This window comes from Melitaea cinxia, chromosome 30 (genome assembly GCF_905220565.1).
Source record: "Melitaea cinxia chromosome 30, ilMelCinx1.1, whole genome shotgun sequence".
In the NCBI taxonomy this organism is placed as follows: Eukaryota; Metazoa; Arthropoda; class Insecta; order Lepidoptera; family Nymphalidae; genus Melitaea; species Melitaea cinxia.
Genome location: NC_059423.1, coordinates 3,225,372 through 3,243,956, shown reverse-complemented (window position 1 = coordinate 3,243,956; position 18,585 = coordinate 3,225,372). Strand labels below are relative to the sequence as shown.

The following is an 18,585-nucleotide window of genomic DNA, read 5'->3' as shown; positions in this document are numbered from 1 at the left end:
GTTATTAACAAAATGTAATGATTGTTCTGTGACATTGTTTTATAATAAGTTTTGTATAATCTATTTTTAATTCAATAAAATTTTACGATGTTAAAAAAAAATAAGTTGGTTTCGTAATATTTTTCTTATTTAATTTAAAATGTTTGTATTTTTTTTTTCTTTAAAATAAAATAGGGCTGACAACGGCCTAACAATTTAATGCAAAAGCCTCTACAGAACAAAAAAAAAGTGGCCAATATGTCATTTGACATATAATTTCCAATGTTAGTTAGACCATGAAATTTTAAAACGTTATTAAGTTTTGTATAACCGGATATTATATATTATATAGATATATCAGTATAACCGGACATCACTACTTCCTTTGTTCTATCATCAGTAAGATCTGTCATAAAACTTTATTCAGATAGCCATTCTAAATCTTTATTTAGATAGCCACTTATCTCTGTTATTTGTTGTTCTTCTAACGCTTTCGTTATCTCTCCTGTTTACTTAACGTCACCTCGAAAATTTTAAAGATAAAAAAATATACTTAAGCCGTACCTGTATTTCCGTAGATTAACTTCACCACTTCTTGTCCTTGTAACGCAACTTTTAAGGTATTTCGCGAACGCCTGCTCTGAAAATATTCTTATTTATAATACATATTTATGGTAAATTTGTATACAGCAAAGCTTAAGCTCAATTTGAGCCAATTATTATGTACAGCCAATTATTATACGCCAACCCGCATTGGAGCAGCGTGGTGGATTAAGCTCTGATCCCTCTCCTACATGGGGAAAGACGCCTATGCTCAGTAATGGGATATTACAGGCTGAAGCGTATTATGTTCAGTAATCACATTAAACTTTTGGCTAAAATGACGATCAAAAGTACATTTGAAGACAACTCGAATAAAGTAGATTTTGGTTTAAAATCATTTTAAATACAAACATTAGGCCACTAAAACACTTTTTCTTATTAACAGTTAAATAGTATATAGCTTGATTTAGATGTACCGAATGACTTGACCTGCTGAATTGCACTTAGTTTAAACGGGTTAGTAAATTGCTAATTTAATCATATTTACCATTCTCCTCGCCGATGAATGTCCTAGGATCAGGTAAAAACGGCGGTTCGGCCATATTCAGGTTGTCTAGCTCCTCCTTTTCTTTTTCATTTTTTGTATATCTGATAACATTGAATCATGGTATATCTTAAATTATCACCTAAATTGTTTAACGTAACATCCATATTTATAGTTAAAGTAAAAGTTTAACAATTTACATTCTGTACTTTAAAAGTATTTAACGTTTTTAGAGGTTAAGTGTCGATAGTGAAACAAAGCGGTTTTTTTTTTGTTTTTGTCTACATATATGCATATTTGTCTGTCTGTATCTAAAATTTATACAAGATCAAATTTGGGTTTTGTCCTTTCACCTCATCATTACAGCCTATACAGTCCACTGCTGGACATAGGTCTCCACAAGTTTACGCCAAAAATAACGTGAACTCATGTGTTTTGCCCATAGTCACCACGCTGGGCAGGCGGGTTGGCGACCGCAGTACTGGCTTTTTTCGCACCGAAGACGCTGCTGCCCGTCTTCGGCCTGTGTATTTCAAAGCCAGCAGTTGGATGGTTATCCCGCCATCGGTCGGCTTCTTAAGTTCCAAGGTGGTTGTGGAACCTTGTTATCCCTTAGTCGCCTTTTACGACACCCACGGGAAGAGAGGGGGTGGCTAAATTCTTTAGTGCCGTAGCCACACAGCACCTTGTCCTTTCACCTAGTCACGTTTAAATATACAGGATGTCTCAGAACTCAAGGTCAAGCTGAAATGAGGTGACAGGATTAATTGTAACTCTAATGAGAAAAATCAGAAAATAAATCTATCCTATGGAGTTTGAAAATTATGGGCATTTAAGAAAAACCTAGAAATTTGGTAAAACTGTAACCTATTTTTCAGTTATTGTGGTCATTTTTTATTATTTTTGTTCATTTGAACTTTGAAACCGTAACCTTAAATAACATTTCTAGAACTACAGTCAAAAATAATGACACAATTACCCCAAGTTTTCTAGAATTAAGACTATTTGTACTATGAAAACTATGAATTTAAAATTATCAAAAAATTGTCGACTTTGAAAGTCCCCCCTTTAAAAAAATATACTGATTTGATTAGATGTTTATCTACAGCGTTTACTTACTTTAATGTTATTTAATGTGTATTTACTAATCTATTTATAAAGCGTACTCGTTGTTTAAATTTATTAAATTTTTCAGTTTAGGTTATTAATGGTCAAATTTTATTTCTAACATTATCGACGGGATTACAAACTTACGGATTTGCTTTTAGAAAAGTTTCGACCTCTTTGATTTTATCTCGTATCTCCTTGTAAAACTTCGATCTTATTTCATCTTGTTCTTTTTTCAGTCTGTACGTTGCCTCGTGCTCTTTCACATTGAAGATAAAGAGATCTGAAAACATATAATCATATTAAGCTGTTAATAGTACCTGAAAATGTCTGAGTGCTAAAAAGTCTTCTAAAACAATATTTCAAAAGCGGCCGGAATGTATTCAAATTTACATCGGCAGATTTTTGTCTTGGAAATGCAAATTTTTCAACTTTTTTAGAGTTTCCGTGAACCTAATAACGCTGACGTGAAAGTGACGACGTCTGACGACCTTGAATATAGGTTGTAATAGCGTTCTTAACAAGTCAACTTTTACCGCGTTTTGGAAATGACTTACACACTTTTACTATTTATAATTAACATCTGGACTGAATTATCTGGATGTAATGAAGACTATTAGCCTTAGTATTCATTAGGCGTATTGTTATTAAGTAATTTTCCGGTACCTTCATATCTATTTGGCATATCTGCAGCTAAGGCAAAGCTTCGAGAATTCTCACTGAGCAAATCGATCATGGACCGAGCTGCACGCACACACACACGCGTACCATCTATAATCTTGGGTAGTTTGACCGCTACCTTCATTGATGGGAAGGACAGTTCAACTGGTTCTCTGAAATATAAGATGAGATATTGGCCGAGTAGTTTCGGTAATTGGTTGAAGTACTTTCGGTAGCGAATTCGATCCCTGCACATGACAAAGTGAGTGTTTAGACTTTCAGTATAGAGTTCATATCCTCGTTGTTGAGTTCATATCATCGGATCGTTGAGTAAGAAGTGCTTATTAATTCTTAAAAGATTCCACTTAAGTATAAGTACAACCTTGGTTATGACCCGGACAACATTAACACTTTATAACTAAAAAAACTATGTGTGTACTTATGCACGCACATAAGAATTTATAATTCATTGATTAGCTAACTTCAGGGTGTCGATTTTTTGTCGCGGTGTGCGCGCGCATCATAAAATTTTACTCACATCATTTTTCCCTAACGCACCAAAAGGAGTATAACTTCAATAAGAAGGTCACTCAAGGTTATACGATAAGCTGAAACCGACAGATATCCCTAAAACTACTTACATTGTAAATTGTTACTTTAAAATCTTTAGATTAATGGCTTTCAATTGTGCCAAAAGACGGTTGATTTTTACAACTACACTTACAATAGATTCATAGTATATTTATTGTTTACGGACAAAAATTTAGATATCTTTGACAAAAAGATTGGGAACTAGAAAAAAGATTGGGAACTAGAAAACTTATATAAAAACGATAAGAATTGATAAAAATCGGAACTCTAAATTTCCGTAAACACATGGCTGAATGTGTATAATGACTGAGTGACGACAACAATTATATTGATGATTTTGGAAATTATAACTCCTGAGTTTCTTTGTGGTTAATCTTGTTAAACAATATATTCCAGATTGGTCGTACTTTCCAATTAACATCATTAATTAGAATTAATTTATTAATGAAGATTACTCGAATAAATATAAACATATTTAATAGTTTTATATACAGTCGGTTACCTTTCAGGCTCAACCGGCTTAGGTTTCCTCGTCGGCAGAGGAACAGCTACCCAGAGGTTAAGTCTGAGCCCCTTGAATTCTCTCTGGTAGGTGGCTAGTTTTATGGAGTCCCATTTCAGACGTGTTTCGAGGTCTCGGAGTAGAGTGAATGATGCGCATTGGATAGCATTAGATAACTGTTCTCGTAGAGCAATGCGTACCTGAGGGTATATGGGAATTTTTTTATCAAAGAAAGTGAATTTTTTTTGCTTCATTTATTATTTAAACGAAGATTTCTTTCTTAGAGGGTCAAAGTTATACTTGTTACAGCACTTCAAAATTACAATTAAACCGCATTCTTACAAATATTTAATTTTTAGAGTTTCCATATAAATCTAATATATAGAATTCTCGTGTTGCCGGGTTTGTACTTAAACTCCTCCGAAACGGCTAGACCGATTCTCATGAAATTTCGTGTGCATATTGGGTAGGTCTGAGAATGTTAATAGCTTTAATATCGATAGATCTTAAAATCACATACAACACGAGAAATCTGAATTACTAATATTTTGGTACTTCGAGACGGATCAAGATTTGAGTAAGCAGAGTGGAACATCATCCATCCATCGATTCTCATCATCTCCAGATCTCCAGGCGTAACCGTTCATCCGTCCATCCATCCATCCATTCCTATTTTCATCCATCCATCCTCATTCGCTCAGGATTAAGCGTTATTTCGTTCAGCATCTTCCTTTGCAGTGGATTTATTTTAAATTGTGAGTATCTTTTCTTTCTTTAAACTATTAAGATGAGTAGTAAGGGTGATAGCTTGAAATTGCCAAAATCTATAGCAAATTAGATTTGGATCAGGATTCGTTAGTTGATTTAAAACGTTCGCGGGGTAGTTAGTATAAAATTGCGGTTAACTTCATTCAAAAAATATTTGTATAATTTAAATGTAGAAAAAATTGCTATAGATTCAATTAAAAAAGCAGTATTAAAGTTAAGAATGCAAATTGCTCAAAAAAGTTATGAGGCGTTTAACAAAATTTAATTAAATCGAGTTAGTATCTGATGATATGAAAGATCATACAGAATACAAAGAAAATTTTGAAGACATTTATTTGTCGTGTATGGCATCAGCACAGTCTTTAATTGAATCAAATATGAGTGATATGAGTGACGGTTCTAACTGTAATAGCTCGCTAACTTTTAGTATAAAAATTACCTCAAATAAAGCTACCCTTCTTCAACGGTTCTTATGATCAATGGTTAAAATTTAAAAGTTCATATGTTATTCATCAGGTATGAATAATGAATTGTCTAAACAAATCAGAACATTAATAGATACTGTTTTACGTAACTTACGAGCTCATAAAACATTAAACGAACCCACAGATCATTGGGATACTTTAATAATTTATTTAATAGCATCTTAACTAGACGTTTGTACTGAAAGTGGGTGGGAAAATTACAAAGGATATATTACGTACGCTACACAAAGGATTATAGTCCTAAATTAAAGATAGATGATTTGTTAACATTCCTCTGCAATCGAGATACATTAGAAATGATATATACTAATCATACAGGTGTTAACTCGCAAAAATCGCACGATAGTCGGGCTCATAGTATCTATAAGATAGCTATTTAAGATTCTTTGAATAAGTCGGGTAGTAATAAACATTCTTATAACTGCGTCGCGTGTAGTAGCAATCATGCTCTTTACACTCCTATTTTTCTAAACTTAACAGTTAAAGATAGAATAAAATTAGTAGATGATAAATAAAGTTTGTCACAATTGTCTACGTTTGGGTCATGCTATAGAAAATTGTTTATTCGGGCCCTGCAAGCATTGTCAGTCTAAACACAATACGTTATTGCATTTAGGAAGTATTAACAATGTTGCATTACCTCCTATTTATAGTATGAATAAGGAATCAGCTGATCGAGATAGTGCGACCACTACGTCGACCGCGCCGCATTCTACCCACACTAACATAAATATTGATTAGCACAGCTGACGATACGATGTTGTCTAATTCCATTTTGCTTACCACTGCCTTAATAAAAGTAGCCGTAAGAACGTATTTCATACTGCGCGAGCGCTTTTAGACAACGGAAGTCAACATTGTTTCGTTACAGAACTAATAAACGATAATACAGTCCACTTTACAAATATCGGGTATAGGTCATTCGGTTGTTCAGTCGAGTAATATATGTGATTTAAATATACGTTCAAAAATATGCGATTATTATACGAGTATAAAATGTTTAGTTTTGCCGTTTATTACCTCGAATATGCCCACGCAAAATATTAATATAGACCTTACTCGCGTACCACAAGACGTTCACCTCGCCGATCCTTATTCTTAATACTCCGTATAAATTCGATATTTTAATACGAGCAGATAAGCTTTGGGAGTTATTGCAAAATCATAAAATACATTTACCGAATGGTCCATACCTACAGAATACGTATTTAGGTTGGTTAATTTCGGGTTCTATATTTTATACGAATAAAGATGCTATTAGTAATAGTAATCTAGTACATTGTAATGTGTTTGTCAGACAGCTGGGTCCTCCACAAGGTCGATAGACAGGACGGTAACACGTTCCTGATCTTTAGCGCTCCTGAGGATGTGGTGCAGACCCTGGTTGAACGCGAACGCCGACACTGCTATTTGCTGGGGTCGGTGTACGTAAAATTCCAGGGTCCAAAGGGCAAATTCGCCGAGCACCTGCCAACGGGGCGTGAAGACCAAGTGGAGGGCACAGAAGACAGCGTAGGGCAGGTGAAGGAAGAAGAGCCAGGAGCAATCCCGGCCATTCCTGAGCCGCCCCCTACGAGGCAGTCGAGCCCCAAACTCCAGACCGAAGAATCGGTGGTCGTGGTAGAGCCGCTTCGGGAGTCGGAGGAAGGGGCTTGCTTAACTGGCCTGGACAACCTGGCCATAGGGGGGACAGGGACGGAGGAGGCGGGGGAGAGGCTATCTGAAGATGGCTCACCCGACTCACTCGTCCTGTAAGGTCCTCCAAGCTAACCTCCACCATAGCATGACAGCAACGGCTCAGATGCGGAAATGGTTGGAGGTTAACACAACAGCCATTGCGTTGATCCAAGAGCCGTGGGTCAGAAATGGCATGGTATGCGGACTCCGGAATGCTGGAGGTAAGCTCATTGCACATACAGGCCCGGAGAACACCAGGGCCTGTATTTACATCACTAAGGATATACAGGCGCAAATTTTGACGAGCTTTTGTTCTAGAGATCTCTGCGCCATTAAGCTGCACAGAACGCAAGACCACAGCCTGCCGGAGATGGTGATCGCGTCGGCCTACATGCCAGAGGCTGACGCGCCACCGCCGCACGACATGGCACGGCTGATAACATACTGCGAAGAGTCCGGACTGCAACTGATTGTAGGCACTGACTCCAATGCACATCACATCCTCTGGGGAATGAAAGCAACAAACGAAAGAGGTAAGCTCTTAGTTGAATATCTGATGACGACTAATCTACAGATCATGAACGTGGGCTCTGAACCCACATTCGTGAACAGACGTAGTAGGACAATCATCGACCTAACACTAGCCACAGAAGCGGCCTCTGGAACCATCTCCAACTGGCACGTATCCGATGAGGCATCGTGCTCAGACCACAGATGGATACGCTTCGACGTGCAGGTAAACACAGTTCCAGTAGTCCCTAGGCGTAACCCACGCAAAACCAACCGCGTGCATTACGTCGAGAGACTGGAGCAGCTGCTCAGCGAGCAGACATGCCCAGACAGACTCGAGGAAACAGGACAGATAGAAAAACAGGTAGATAATTATGCTAACTAACAATATTATAGACTCCTACCAAACTGCATGTCCCTTATCAATCCCACCGGAGAACAAAGTGAACTGGTGGGGGCCTGAACTGGAAAGACTCAGGAAAAAGGTAAGGCGACTCCTAAACAGAGCAATGAATACATGCGCCGATCTGGACTGGGACAAGTACAAGAAAGCCAAGTCCAGATACAAGAAACGTTTAAGGTATAGAAGTACCGACTCGTGGCGCAAATTCTGCAGCAGCGTGGAAACCTGCGTACAGGCCAACAGTGTAAGGAAGGTTCTCGTCAACCAATCTAGCCAGATGAGGGGCCCTGAGAAAGCCAGACAACACCTTCACGAGCACGCTGGAAGAAGCTGAGACCATTCTGGTGCAAACGCATTTTCCAGGCTGCCGCATCATGCGGTCGGTCGATTGGCTCGAGGAGGATGTGATCCCAACAGAGGAGCAATGGGAGTATGCACTCAAGGTAGTAAGTCCACCAAAAGTTAGATGGGCTATCAACAGCTTTGACTCCTTCAAATCCCCAGGGTTGGACGGGGTCTTCCCAGCACTTCTACAGTGGGGAAGCAACCAACTGACCCATAGGCTTACCGCTGTCTTGGTAGCGTGCTTAGCTCACAGGTACGTGCCAAAGCAGTGGAGGGAGGTAAAGGTAATCTTCATCCCCAAACCGGGAAAAAGTGACTACTCCGAACCCAAATCCCACAGACCTATCAGCCTAACATCGTTTTTGCTGAAGACCCTCGAAAGGCTGTGTGAACGGGATCTGAGAGAAAACGCCCTGGCTACAGTACGCCTACACTCACACCAACATGCGTACAGCCAAGGTAAATCAACAGAGTCAGCTCTACATGCAGTGGTCAGCAAAATAGAAGAGGCCATTGAAAACAAGGCAATGTGTCTCGGCACCTTCATCGACATAGAAGGTGCGTTTGACATGACCAACTTCACCAGTATCTCGTCGGCCCTGGTTAAGCACGGTGTGCATCCGGTAATGGTTGACTGGATAGGTAACATGCTCAGTAAAAGAGTCATCAGACTTACATCATCTGGGACACAACATGCACTGGTGGTCAAAGGATGTCCACAAGGAGGGGTGCTCTCCCCACTACTGTGGAACGTGGTGGTGAATGACCTTATAACCAGACTGAACCAGCACAACTACTTCACGATCGGGTATGCTGACGATATTGCTATTCTAATTAGCGGCAGAGTCAGCAGTACCGTGTGTAATGTTACACAACAGGCGCTACGGATTGTGGAGAGATGGTGCATAGACAACGAACTTACCGTCAATCCCAGAAAGACGGAACAGGTAATGTTCACTAACAAACGACTATTGGGGAACTACAATCCCCCTAGACTGTTCGGAACGAAGCTGCAGTTCAGCTCGGAGGTGAAGTATCTAGGAATCATTCTAGATAGCAAACTGAACTGGAGCAGCCATCTCAACAGCAAGATTGACAAGGCCACAATAGCCTTCTGGCAGTGCCGCAGAATGATAGGTAAAAGATGGGGTTTATCCCCAAAAATCACTCTGTGGCTGTACCAGTCCGTCATCAGGCCAATTATCAGCTACGGCGCAATGGTTTGGTGGCCGAGAACCAAACTAATCACCGGCGAAGCAAAGCTACAACGACTTCAAAGGCTAGCTTGCATGGCGACTACGGGCTGTATGAGGACCACCCCGACTGCGGCCCTGGAAGCCCTACTGAACTTGCCGCCGCTGCATCTGTTTATCCAACAGGAGGCGGGAGCGGCCGCGGTAAGACTCAGGAAGCTAAACCTATGGAGAAACGTAAAAGTAACACATACAGGTATACTTGGTGAACTGGCGAACAGGGAACCGCTCATCGAAGCGGTCACCGACAGAATACCCAAACAGTACGTATTCGACAAAAAATACAGAATACAATTACATGAAGACCCAGGGGAAGGCATCAACCCCAAGGAGTTGAGAATCTTCACAGACGGGTCGAAAACATCAACAGGTACAGGTTCTGGGGTTTACTCAGAAGACCTGAATATCAAAATGTCATCGCCATTGGGAATCCACAACACCGTCTTTCAGGCGGAATGTATGGGAATCATAATGGCCGCAACAGCGATCACGGCTAGAGAAGTACAGGGTTTTCCAATCCGTATTCTTTCCGATAGCAGATCGGTCCTGCAAGCCCTACAGAGCGACACTATGACATCGGGGCTAATATACGAGTGCCATCGAGCTCTGACGAAGGTAAGTGAAACAAACACCATTATCCTCCAATGGATAAAGGGCCACAGTGGATCGCGAGGCAACGACGCGGCTGACCGACTGGCGAGGAATGGATCGGAGATGAGGGTCTACGGACCCGAACCCATTCTACCTCTGCCTTTCGGATGGCTGCGCAGCCAGCTGCGACACAAACCAAGGTAATGCACCAAGAATATTGGACAAACCTGACCACATGCAGGCAGACCAAGGAAGCTCTTCCGACGATCAACCCAGGATTGTCCCGCAAACTTCGCGGCTATGGGAGAGCCCAGCTCCGACTACTGGTCGGGGCTTTTACCGGACATGCCTTGCTCAACAAACACTTACACAACTTAGGTGTTACAGACAGCCCCCTATGCAGAGCGTGCATGGAGGCAGAAGAAACGGCCACACACATCCTGCTGGAATGCGGTAGTGTGGCGAACTACAGGGCGACACACCTCGGGACACCGAGGTCGCTCCGGGAAGTCGTCGGCAACGCAAGGGGTCTGCTAGGCTTCCTCAAGGAGCTAGGCTGGCATGAATGAAGCCCCCAGCCTACCACGCAAAATAGGCGCACTAAGACGTCGAGTTGCGGAAAATAGCCCGTCGATAATCAATCAATGTGTTTGTCAATTCAGTTGTAATTTTAGCTCAAAATTTAGACGTTCAATTAAGAACATTTTGGGAGATCGAAGAAATTCCACACGTTTCCGACGTTCTTACCGAGGACGAGACGAAGTGTGAAGTTTGTTTATATAAACAACTAAACGAGAAGCCAATGGAAGATTTTCGGTCAGTATTCCATTGAAAGATTCACTGTAGTCACCCGGAGACTCATATGTTACCGCAAAAAATCTTTTCTTTGCTTTAGAACATAAATTGGATTTTCTAGATCCTCGCTACAAACAAAATTTACTGTGAATTCATGAAAGAATATGAGAATCTAGGTCACATATCAGTTATACATACGAATGTTTCTTATAATGATTCATCATATTATTTTCTCCCGCATCATGGTATTTTCGTGAGGGTAGTTCTACTACGAAGTTACGGGTGGTGTTCGACGGCAACACTACCATGAGTTCTAGGAAGTCGTTAAACGACATACAAATAATAAGGTCTTTACCTCAAAATGATATTTTTGCAATTTTGTTGCGTTTCCGACAATATATTCACGTTGCATGCGCGGATGTTGAGAAAATGTTCCGTCAAGTGCTCATACAAGAAAACGTGAGAAATCTGCAACTCATACTTTGGAGAGAGAGGTCCTCGGATCCTCTCAAAATATATAAGCTAAACACTACTTACTTACGGAACTGCGTCCGCTCAAAACTTGAGCATGCGTTGTTTGAGGCAACTTGCGTTTGACTGCAAGGATGACGTCGGGTCATAAACGAAGATTTTATGTAGACGATCTAATCACTGGGCATGATGATCCTAAAGTTTTATCTGACATCTGTGAGAAAACGTCTAGAATTTTGCCTAAGGGCTGTTTCCTTTGCGTAAGTGGACGTTTAATTATGACGTCAAAGCTGCTACTTCAAAAGAGCTTGCCGTCGCAGAACACTCACAAAATAAAACTCTAGGCTTAGGACGGCATAGTGACAGCGACGAACTATATTTTTAATTTTAAAAATAAATTAATTTGATTCCCTTCCATTAACTAAACGTGTAATGCTGTCTATAATTTCACAAATATACGATCCATCAGGACTTTTAGCTCCTGCGGTCATTATTTCAAAAAAATTGTTGCAACGTCTTTGGTTAAGTAAAATTGGATGGGATGACGTAGTACCTGATGACGTCACTGTAGCTTGGAATTTTTATATCAAAACATTACACCGTTTGAGTGAGTTACGCATTCCACGATTCGTAAGGAGCTTGCACACTCAACACACCGAACTTCAGATATTTACGAATGCGTCTGAGGATGCTCACGGTGCCTGTGCATATGTACGTACATACGATGATTCCGACTCTGATGCGGAGGTAAATCTGTTATGTGCTAAACGTAAGCTCACTCCGTTAAAAACAATTAGCATCCCACGATTGGAATTATGTGGGGCATTATTAGGTGCGAAACTTTATAAGAAGATAATTAATTCATTGCGCTTAAAATTTGATAATGTTTATTTTTGGACAGACTTCACTGTAGTGATGGATTGGATACAGATGTCTCCGCACTCTTTAAAAACATTTGTATAAAACAGAGTCACAGAATTAAACGAGTTAAACGGTGACTCGCGGTGGTTACATATAAAAAGTGAGGATAACCTTGATCTAGTGTCTAGGAGTCCTAACTTCGAACTGCTCACAAGGTCAAGCCTATGGTGGCACGGACCTAGTTGTTTACGAAAACACAATTTTAAGTTTAAACATGAGAATTTATTACAAAATTGCGATAATTTACCGGAATTACGATCGAAACCTATTGTATTAAGATGTACAGAGCCTTGTAATAATAGTTTTATTGATTTCAATAGATTCTCGTCCTATAATAAGTTGAAGCGCATCGGTGCGTATCTATTGCGTTTCATTAATAACACGCGTAGACGTCGCAGTAGTGGTGAGACGCATAACATTTGTTTACATTTGTCTGTGCAGGAATTAAATACATCAGAGTTAGCGCGTATCGCTCAGTTGCAATCGTTTCCGGACGTTTAAGGTTGTTTATTTAAAACAGGTTGTAGACAAATAAGAATTTAATAAAAGCGCGAGATTAAATGTTTTTAAGGACAATAACAAACTAATACGTGTTGGTGGTAGGATTTCTAATGCGACTAATGTTTTAGTTTCGATAATAAACACTCTATTTTACTGTGTAGTAAACATCGACTCATACATAGTGTTATTGTTTAAAAGTGAACATAAACGTTTGTTACATGGTGGCCCTTAGCTGCTATTGTCTTCTTTACTTGGTGCTAGGAACTTAGCTAGAAAGTCAGTTCACAACTGTGTTATGTGTACGCGAATGAAAGGTAAGACTTTGAATCCCATCATGGGCAATCTGCCCTCTGAACGTTTAGAAGTCGGGTTTCCGTTTATCCGTTGTGGCGTGAACTATGCTGGACCAGTTCATTTATTAAATCGTAAAGGGAGAGGAGCTAGGATTGTTAAAGCTTATATTTGTTTATTTGTATATTTTATTACTCGCGCTATACATTTAGAATTTGTCATTGGCATCTCCATACAAGATTATATTCTGGCACTTAAGCGTTTTATTTCTCGTCGTGGTAAGCCGGCAGATATATTCTCTGACATCGAAAAAAATGTCGTTTTGGCTGAAAAAGAGTTTTTACGTGAACTCAATAAAAACATCAATAAAATATTTGATTTTGCAGCTGATATTGGCATAAACTTCATGTTTATCCCACCTTACTCTTCTCATTTTGGTGGTTTATGGGAGGTAGGGATAAAATCATGTTAGTTTCATTTGAAACGTGTAATCGGTAACGCGAATTTAACATTCGAGGAACAATGTAATGTATTAACACAAATCGAGGCTGTTCTGAATTCCCGTCCCCTAACTCCTATGCCCTCTGATCCTAATGATTTATCTCCTCTTACTCCAGCTAATTTCCTAATTGGGCGACCGCTGATCGCGCCTGCCAGCAATCTCACTGCTTGGAACACCACCTGTCTCACTCGCTACGAAAGGGTGGACCAAATGCGGGAACACTTCTGGAAGCGATGGGCAAAGGAATTTGTGTCAGAGCTCCAGCTCAGAACCAAGTGGAAACACAAGGCAGGCGACATCTCTATTGACACCCTGGTGCTTATGAATGAGGATAATCTCCCGCCTCTGAATTGGAGATTGGGGAGGATTTTACGCACCTATTTAGGCAAGGATGGTGTTGCTCGTGTTGCAGATATTTGTACATCAACGGACGTCGTTTAACGAGCTTTCTCAAAAATCTGCCCGCTGCCGTTGCAGCCGGTAGACGAGGGCGCAACCAAAGAGGCCACATCATGCTCAGACCCTTTTTCTTTGGAAGTAGGTATTTTCGAGGTGGGGGCCATGTTCGAGCGACATCTAGTGGGCAGTGGCGCTTCTTATGCTATGTAGTTGCCGCTCATCAGCAAATGAGAGGGCGACGGGCGGGGACGCCTAACTTCACACGATTCGTTTTTCTTTGTTCTAAAAAATATAAACTGTAACGCTCATCATCTATCATTCATTATTCGTTATTATTTTGGTTAGAAAATACACGAAATCTTTACCATACGAGTCTTTTATTTAAAAGTAAAAGTAAACGTTAATAGCTTTAATATCGATTGATCTTAAAATCATATACTACACGAGAAATCTGAATTACGATCAATATCTTTTAACATACGCACTCAGTTATCTGTTCCTATGGTAAGCAACTTAACGCTTGTTTTATAGGTGACAGCGGACTGTTATAGGTAGTATTTTTTTTGCTGTGTGGTTACGGCATTAAAGAATATAGCCACCCCCTCTCTTCCCATGGGTGTCGTAAGAGGCGACTAAGGAATAACACAGTTCCACTACCGCCTTGGAACTTAAAAAGCCGACCGATGGCGGGATAACCACCCAACTGCTGGCTTTGTAATACACAGGCCGAAGACGGGCAGCAGTGTCTTCGGTGCAACAAAGGCTGCCCTGCGGTCACCAGCCCGCCTGCGCAGCGTGGTGACTATGGGCAAAACACATGAGTTCACGCCATTTTTGGCTCGAACTTGTGGAGGCCCATGTCCAGTAGTGGTCTGCGAAAGGCTGATGTGATGATGATGATGATGTGGTGACATAGCCCATTTATACATTTTATGCAATCAATAAATAAATATATAAATAAATAAATATTTACACACGGTCGTCTGTTCCTAAAGTAAGCAACTTAATGCTTGTGTTATAGGTAACAGCCAACTGGTATAGTATTTTTTTTCGATAAACATACCTATAAATAATACATATATATAAATAAATATTTATATTACACCCAGACTCGGGGTGGGAATCGAACCCACAACCCCTGGAGCAGAAAGCAAGGTCACTACAAACTGCACCAACGGGCTAGTAATAAGAAATAACGTTTTGATTCAAAACAATTAGTGTTCAAAAAATATTACAACTTTTTTAGCGTTTTCACATTTCATTAAATCATTACAATAAAAAAAATATGGGTCTGATTAGATTAGAAGGTCCTGAGATTAATATATCACGAAAATTGATAATTTTTTTTAATAAATCATGACAATATGCGTGAAATGCGATTAATGAAATGTCACCTCATTGTAACTTTTCGTCTGCAGTGCTGTGTATTGCCTGGAGTTTGCGATAAATTCTTCTAGCATCTCTAACATCTGAAATAACGTAATTCTTAATCAATATGGAAATATTATGTACTATTTTAAACGATAACAATTTTTTAATGACTAAAATGGCAAACAAGGCTACCGTTCGCCTGATGAAAAGCGGTTAGCGTAGCCTATGAATACCAAATATACCAGAAGCATGAGAAGCGCGCTGATGACTCAATCGTCACCTTAAATAAGGAGTATCCCCAGGAGCTCTAGCTATCTTACTCACCACAGGAACACAACATTACTTTCAGAGTAGTATTGCTTATCTGTGATCTTCTATAATTTGATGGGAAACACTGGATTTCTAGTAAGATTGATACAACATTTGATAACTCGCGATGAACGATTACGATCTTTATAGACGTAGAAAAGACATACAACACTAATTACAGAAGAGACTATGTAAAGAAATTGTTTGAATTCTAAAGGTTATCACAGACACCATGTGTTAAGTTTAATGCTGTTTTTTTTTTTTAAAAACCCCAGATAAACGAGTGGACGAAGTCATCTGATGTTAAATGACTTCTGAAGTCTGTGGACATCTACAACATTAGAGGAGTTGCCGGCCTTTAGGGATAATGTGTGTGATACTCGTCGCATGAAAACCCCTAAATTATAGCGCTCAGGAAAAACCTCAGGTGGAATGTAATACTACAATTTGTATATACGCTGAAAAAAATGAACTTGCAAGTTTGATGCAAAGCATGCCTTCAGGTGATGTAGATGATACTTAATCCTACAGCTAAGGGTGCAAGAGTAAAAACAAAAACGATGACGCCATATCAAAGAGTTCTTCAGACCACTCCCCATAATATAGACGGTAATCTCCCCATAATACAGACGGTAAAGAATAACACAGAAAGTAGAATTAATTCTTCTGTAAAATACTAAGTATTTAGCCAGAACCATTAATCTTACCGGTAAAACTTCTTGACATCTACGGTTCAGCTCATCATCATCACACACACCGCTCTCTCTCCACACGTGTATGTATGTATTCATCTGTGTCACCACACGAGGATCAGGGAGACCATCACAGCGTAGGTACTGTTGCCACTGTTGGGACAACATTAGTTAGTTCTTTTTAGCCGACTTCCAAAAAAGGAGGAGGTTCTCAATTCGACTGTATTTTTTTATGTATGTTACATCAGACTTTTGACCGGGTGAACCGATTTCAACAATTTTTTTTGAATCGAAAGATGGTGTGTGTCAATTGGTCCCATTTAAATTTGTTTGAGATCTAACAACTACTTTTCGAGTTATATCTAATAATGTGTTTTTACTTGACGCTTTTTTCGTCGACCTACGTTGTATTATACCGCATAACTTTCTACTGGATTTACCGATTTTGATAATTCTTTCTTTGTTGGAAAGGGGATATCCTTAGTTTGGTACCATGATAAGGAAACCAGGATCTGATGGTGGGATCCCAGAGAAATCGAGGGAAACTCTCGAAAATCCGCAATAACTTTTTACTGGGTGTACCGATTTTGATAATTTTTAATTTAATCGATTGCTGATGTTTATTATGTGGTCACATATAAATTTTGTCGATATCTGATAACTACTTTTTGAGTAATCTTTGATAACGCGTAGTTACTTGACTATTTTTTCGTCGATCTACGTTGTATTACTCGTCGATGTAATTAAAGTCGGTTTTTTTTTTCGTTTGCGAGCAAACACAATTATTTATTATTTAAACTAGTTATACCAGCTTTGTCAATTAATCAATATCATCAAAATAACTGTAACTGTCTATTTACATAACAACTCCTTCATACTCTTCTTTCGAAATATTATATGTTTTATAATACTATAAGTTTAAATGTACCTCAGATTCGAGTTGCTTTTTTCTTCCAAATTCATATTTTTGCTTTTCGAATCCTGAAATACAGATACATAATAATCTTAATTATTCTTATATAATTATATACATAATTACTCTTAACTTTATGAACAATAGGTTATAGGAGTTTTCCTTATAGTTGTCCAAAATTTTAAAAACGCAGAAATTCTAAATCAAAAGAATCAAAAAGCTATATAAATTGTTTGTTACTAATAATTTTGTTACTAAATATGAAGAGACTGAGATTATACAGTAAAGAATAAACAGGCAGCCAATCTCTTCCCGTGGGTGTCGTAAGAGGCGACTAAAGGATAACACAGTTCCACTACCACCTAGTAACTAAAAAAGCCGACTTATGGCGGGATAACTATCCAACTACTTGCTGCCTTTAAAATACACAGACCGAAGATGGACAGCAGCGTCTTCGGTACGACAAAGCCAGCCCTACGGTTACTAACTGGTGAGCCCAGTGGTGACTATGGGCAACACACATAATTTCGCACCATTTTTGGCAACACGCCAACATGCCAACTCACCAACACGCCAATACGCCAATACTCCAATACGCCAACACGCCAACACGCCAATAGGCCAATACGCCAAGACGCCAACTCGTCAACACGCCAACACGCCAACTTACCAATATGCCAATACGTCAACACGCCAAAATGCCAACCCGCCAATACGCCATACGCCAACACGCCAACTCACCAATACGCAAACGCGCCAACACTCCAATTCCCCATAACACCAACACGCCAACATGCCAAAACGCCAACTCGCCAATTCGCCAATACGCCATACGCCAACATTTCAACATGCCAACACGCCAATAGGCCAACTCACCAAGACGCCAATTATCAACTCGCCAACAAGCCAGTACTCCAATACGCCAATACTCCAATACGCCAATACGTCAATAGGCCAATACGCCAACACGCCAACTCACCAATACGCCAACACGCCAATACGCCAACATTCCAACATGCCAACTCACCAACACGCCAATAATAATAATAATAATAATAATAATAACTTTATTTGCAAAACACACTGTTCCTAACATACACAATATATGCATATACATATAACATCAGAGGCAGGCATTACAATCAAAGTCTTAGGTCTAATACAATATATGAGTAATAAAAAAACAAAAAATAAATAAAATAAAATAAAAAATAGACGATAAAAGAAGATAGTAGCGCGGCGACAGTGTGTCTCACAAAAAGGTGGGACCTCAGCTATTCTCAGGACTAAAAGCCCTGACACTGGTTTTCAGGACTACCATTCGTTTTCCCATTTTGGCGGCAATAGTAAGAAGGATAATTAAATAATAATGCGAAATTAAAGTTAAACAAATATTAATTATTAATAATTATACTAATATATAATAAATACACTAAGGAAAGCAATAAATTATAATATGTGA

The 18,585-nt window shown here is 39.5% G+C and overlaps 1 protein-coding gene across 1 annotated transcript in view; it reads right to left on the bottom strand.

Moving 5' to 3' along the window:
• Nucleotides 1-18,585, bottom strand: part of LOC123668276 (dynein axonemal intermediate chain 7-like) — a 60,764-nt gene that overhangs the window by 31,767 nt on the left and 10,412 nt on the right. The window contains exons 9-16 of the mRNA XM_045602040.1: nt 17,139-17,191; nt 16,226-16,363; nt 15,233-15,307; nt 3,927-4,126; nt 2,840-3,006; nt 2,321-2,456; nt 1,070-1,170; nt 544-619 (exon numbers count right to left, since the gene is read on the bottom strand). Coding sequence (XP_045457996.1) covers nt 544-619; nt 1,070-1,170; nt 2,321-2,456; nt 2,840-3,006; nt 3,927-4,126; nt 15,233-15,307; nt 16,226-16,363; nt 17,139-17,191 — 946 coding nt within the window. The remainder of the gene's footprint in view (nt 1-543; nt 620-1,069; nt 1,171-2,320; nt 2,457-2,839; nt 3,007-3,926; nt 4,127-15,232; nt 15,308-16,225; nt 16,364-17,138; nt 17,192-18,585) is intronic.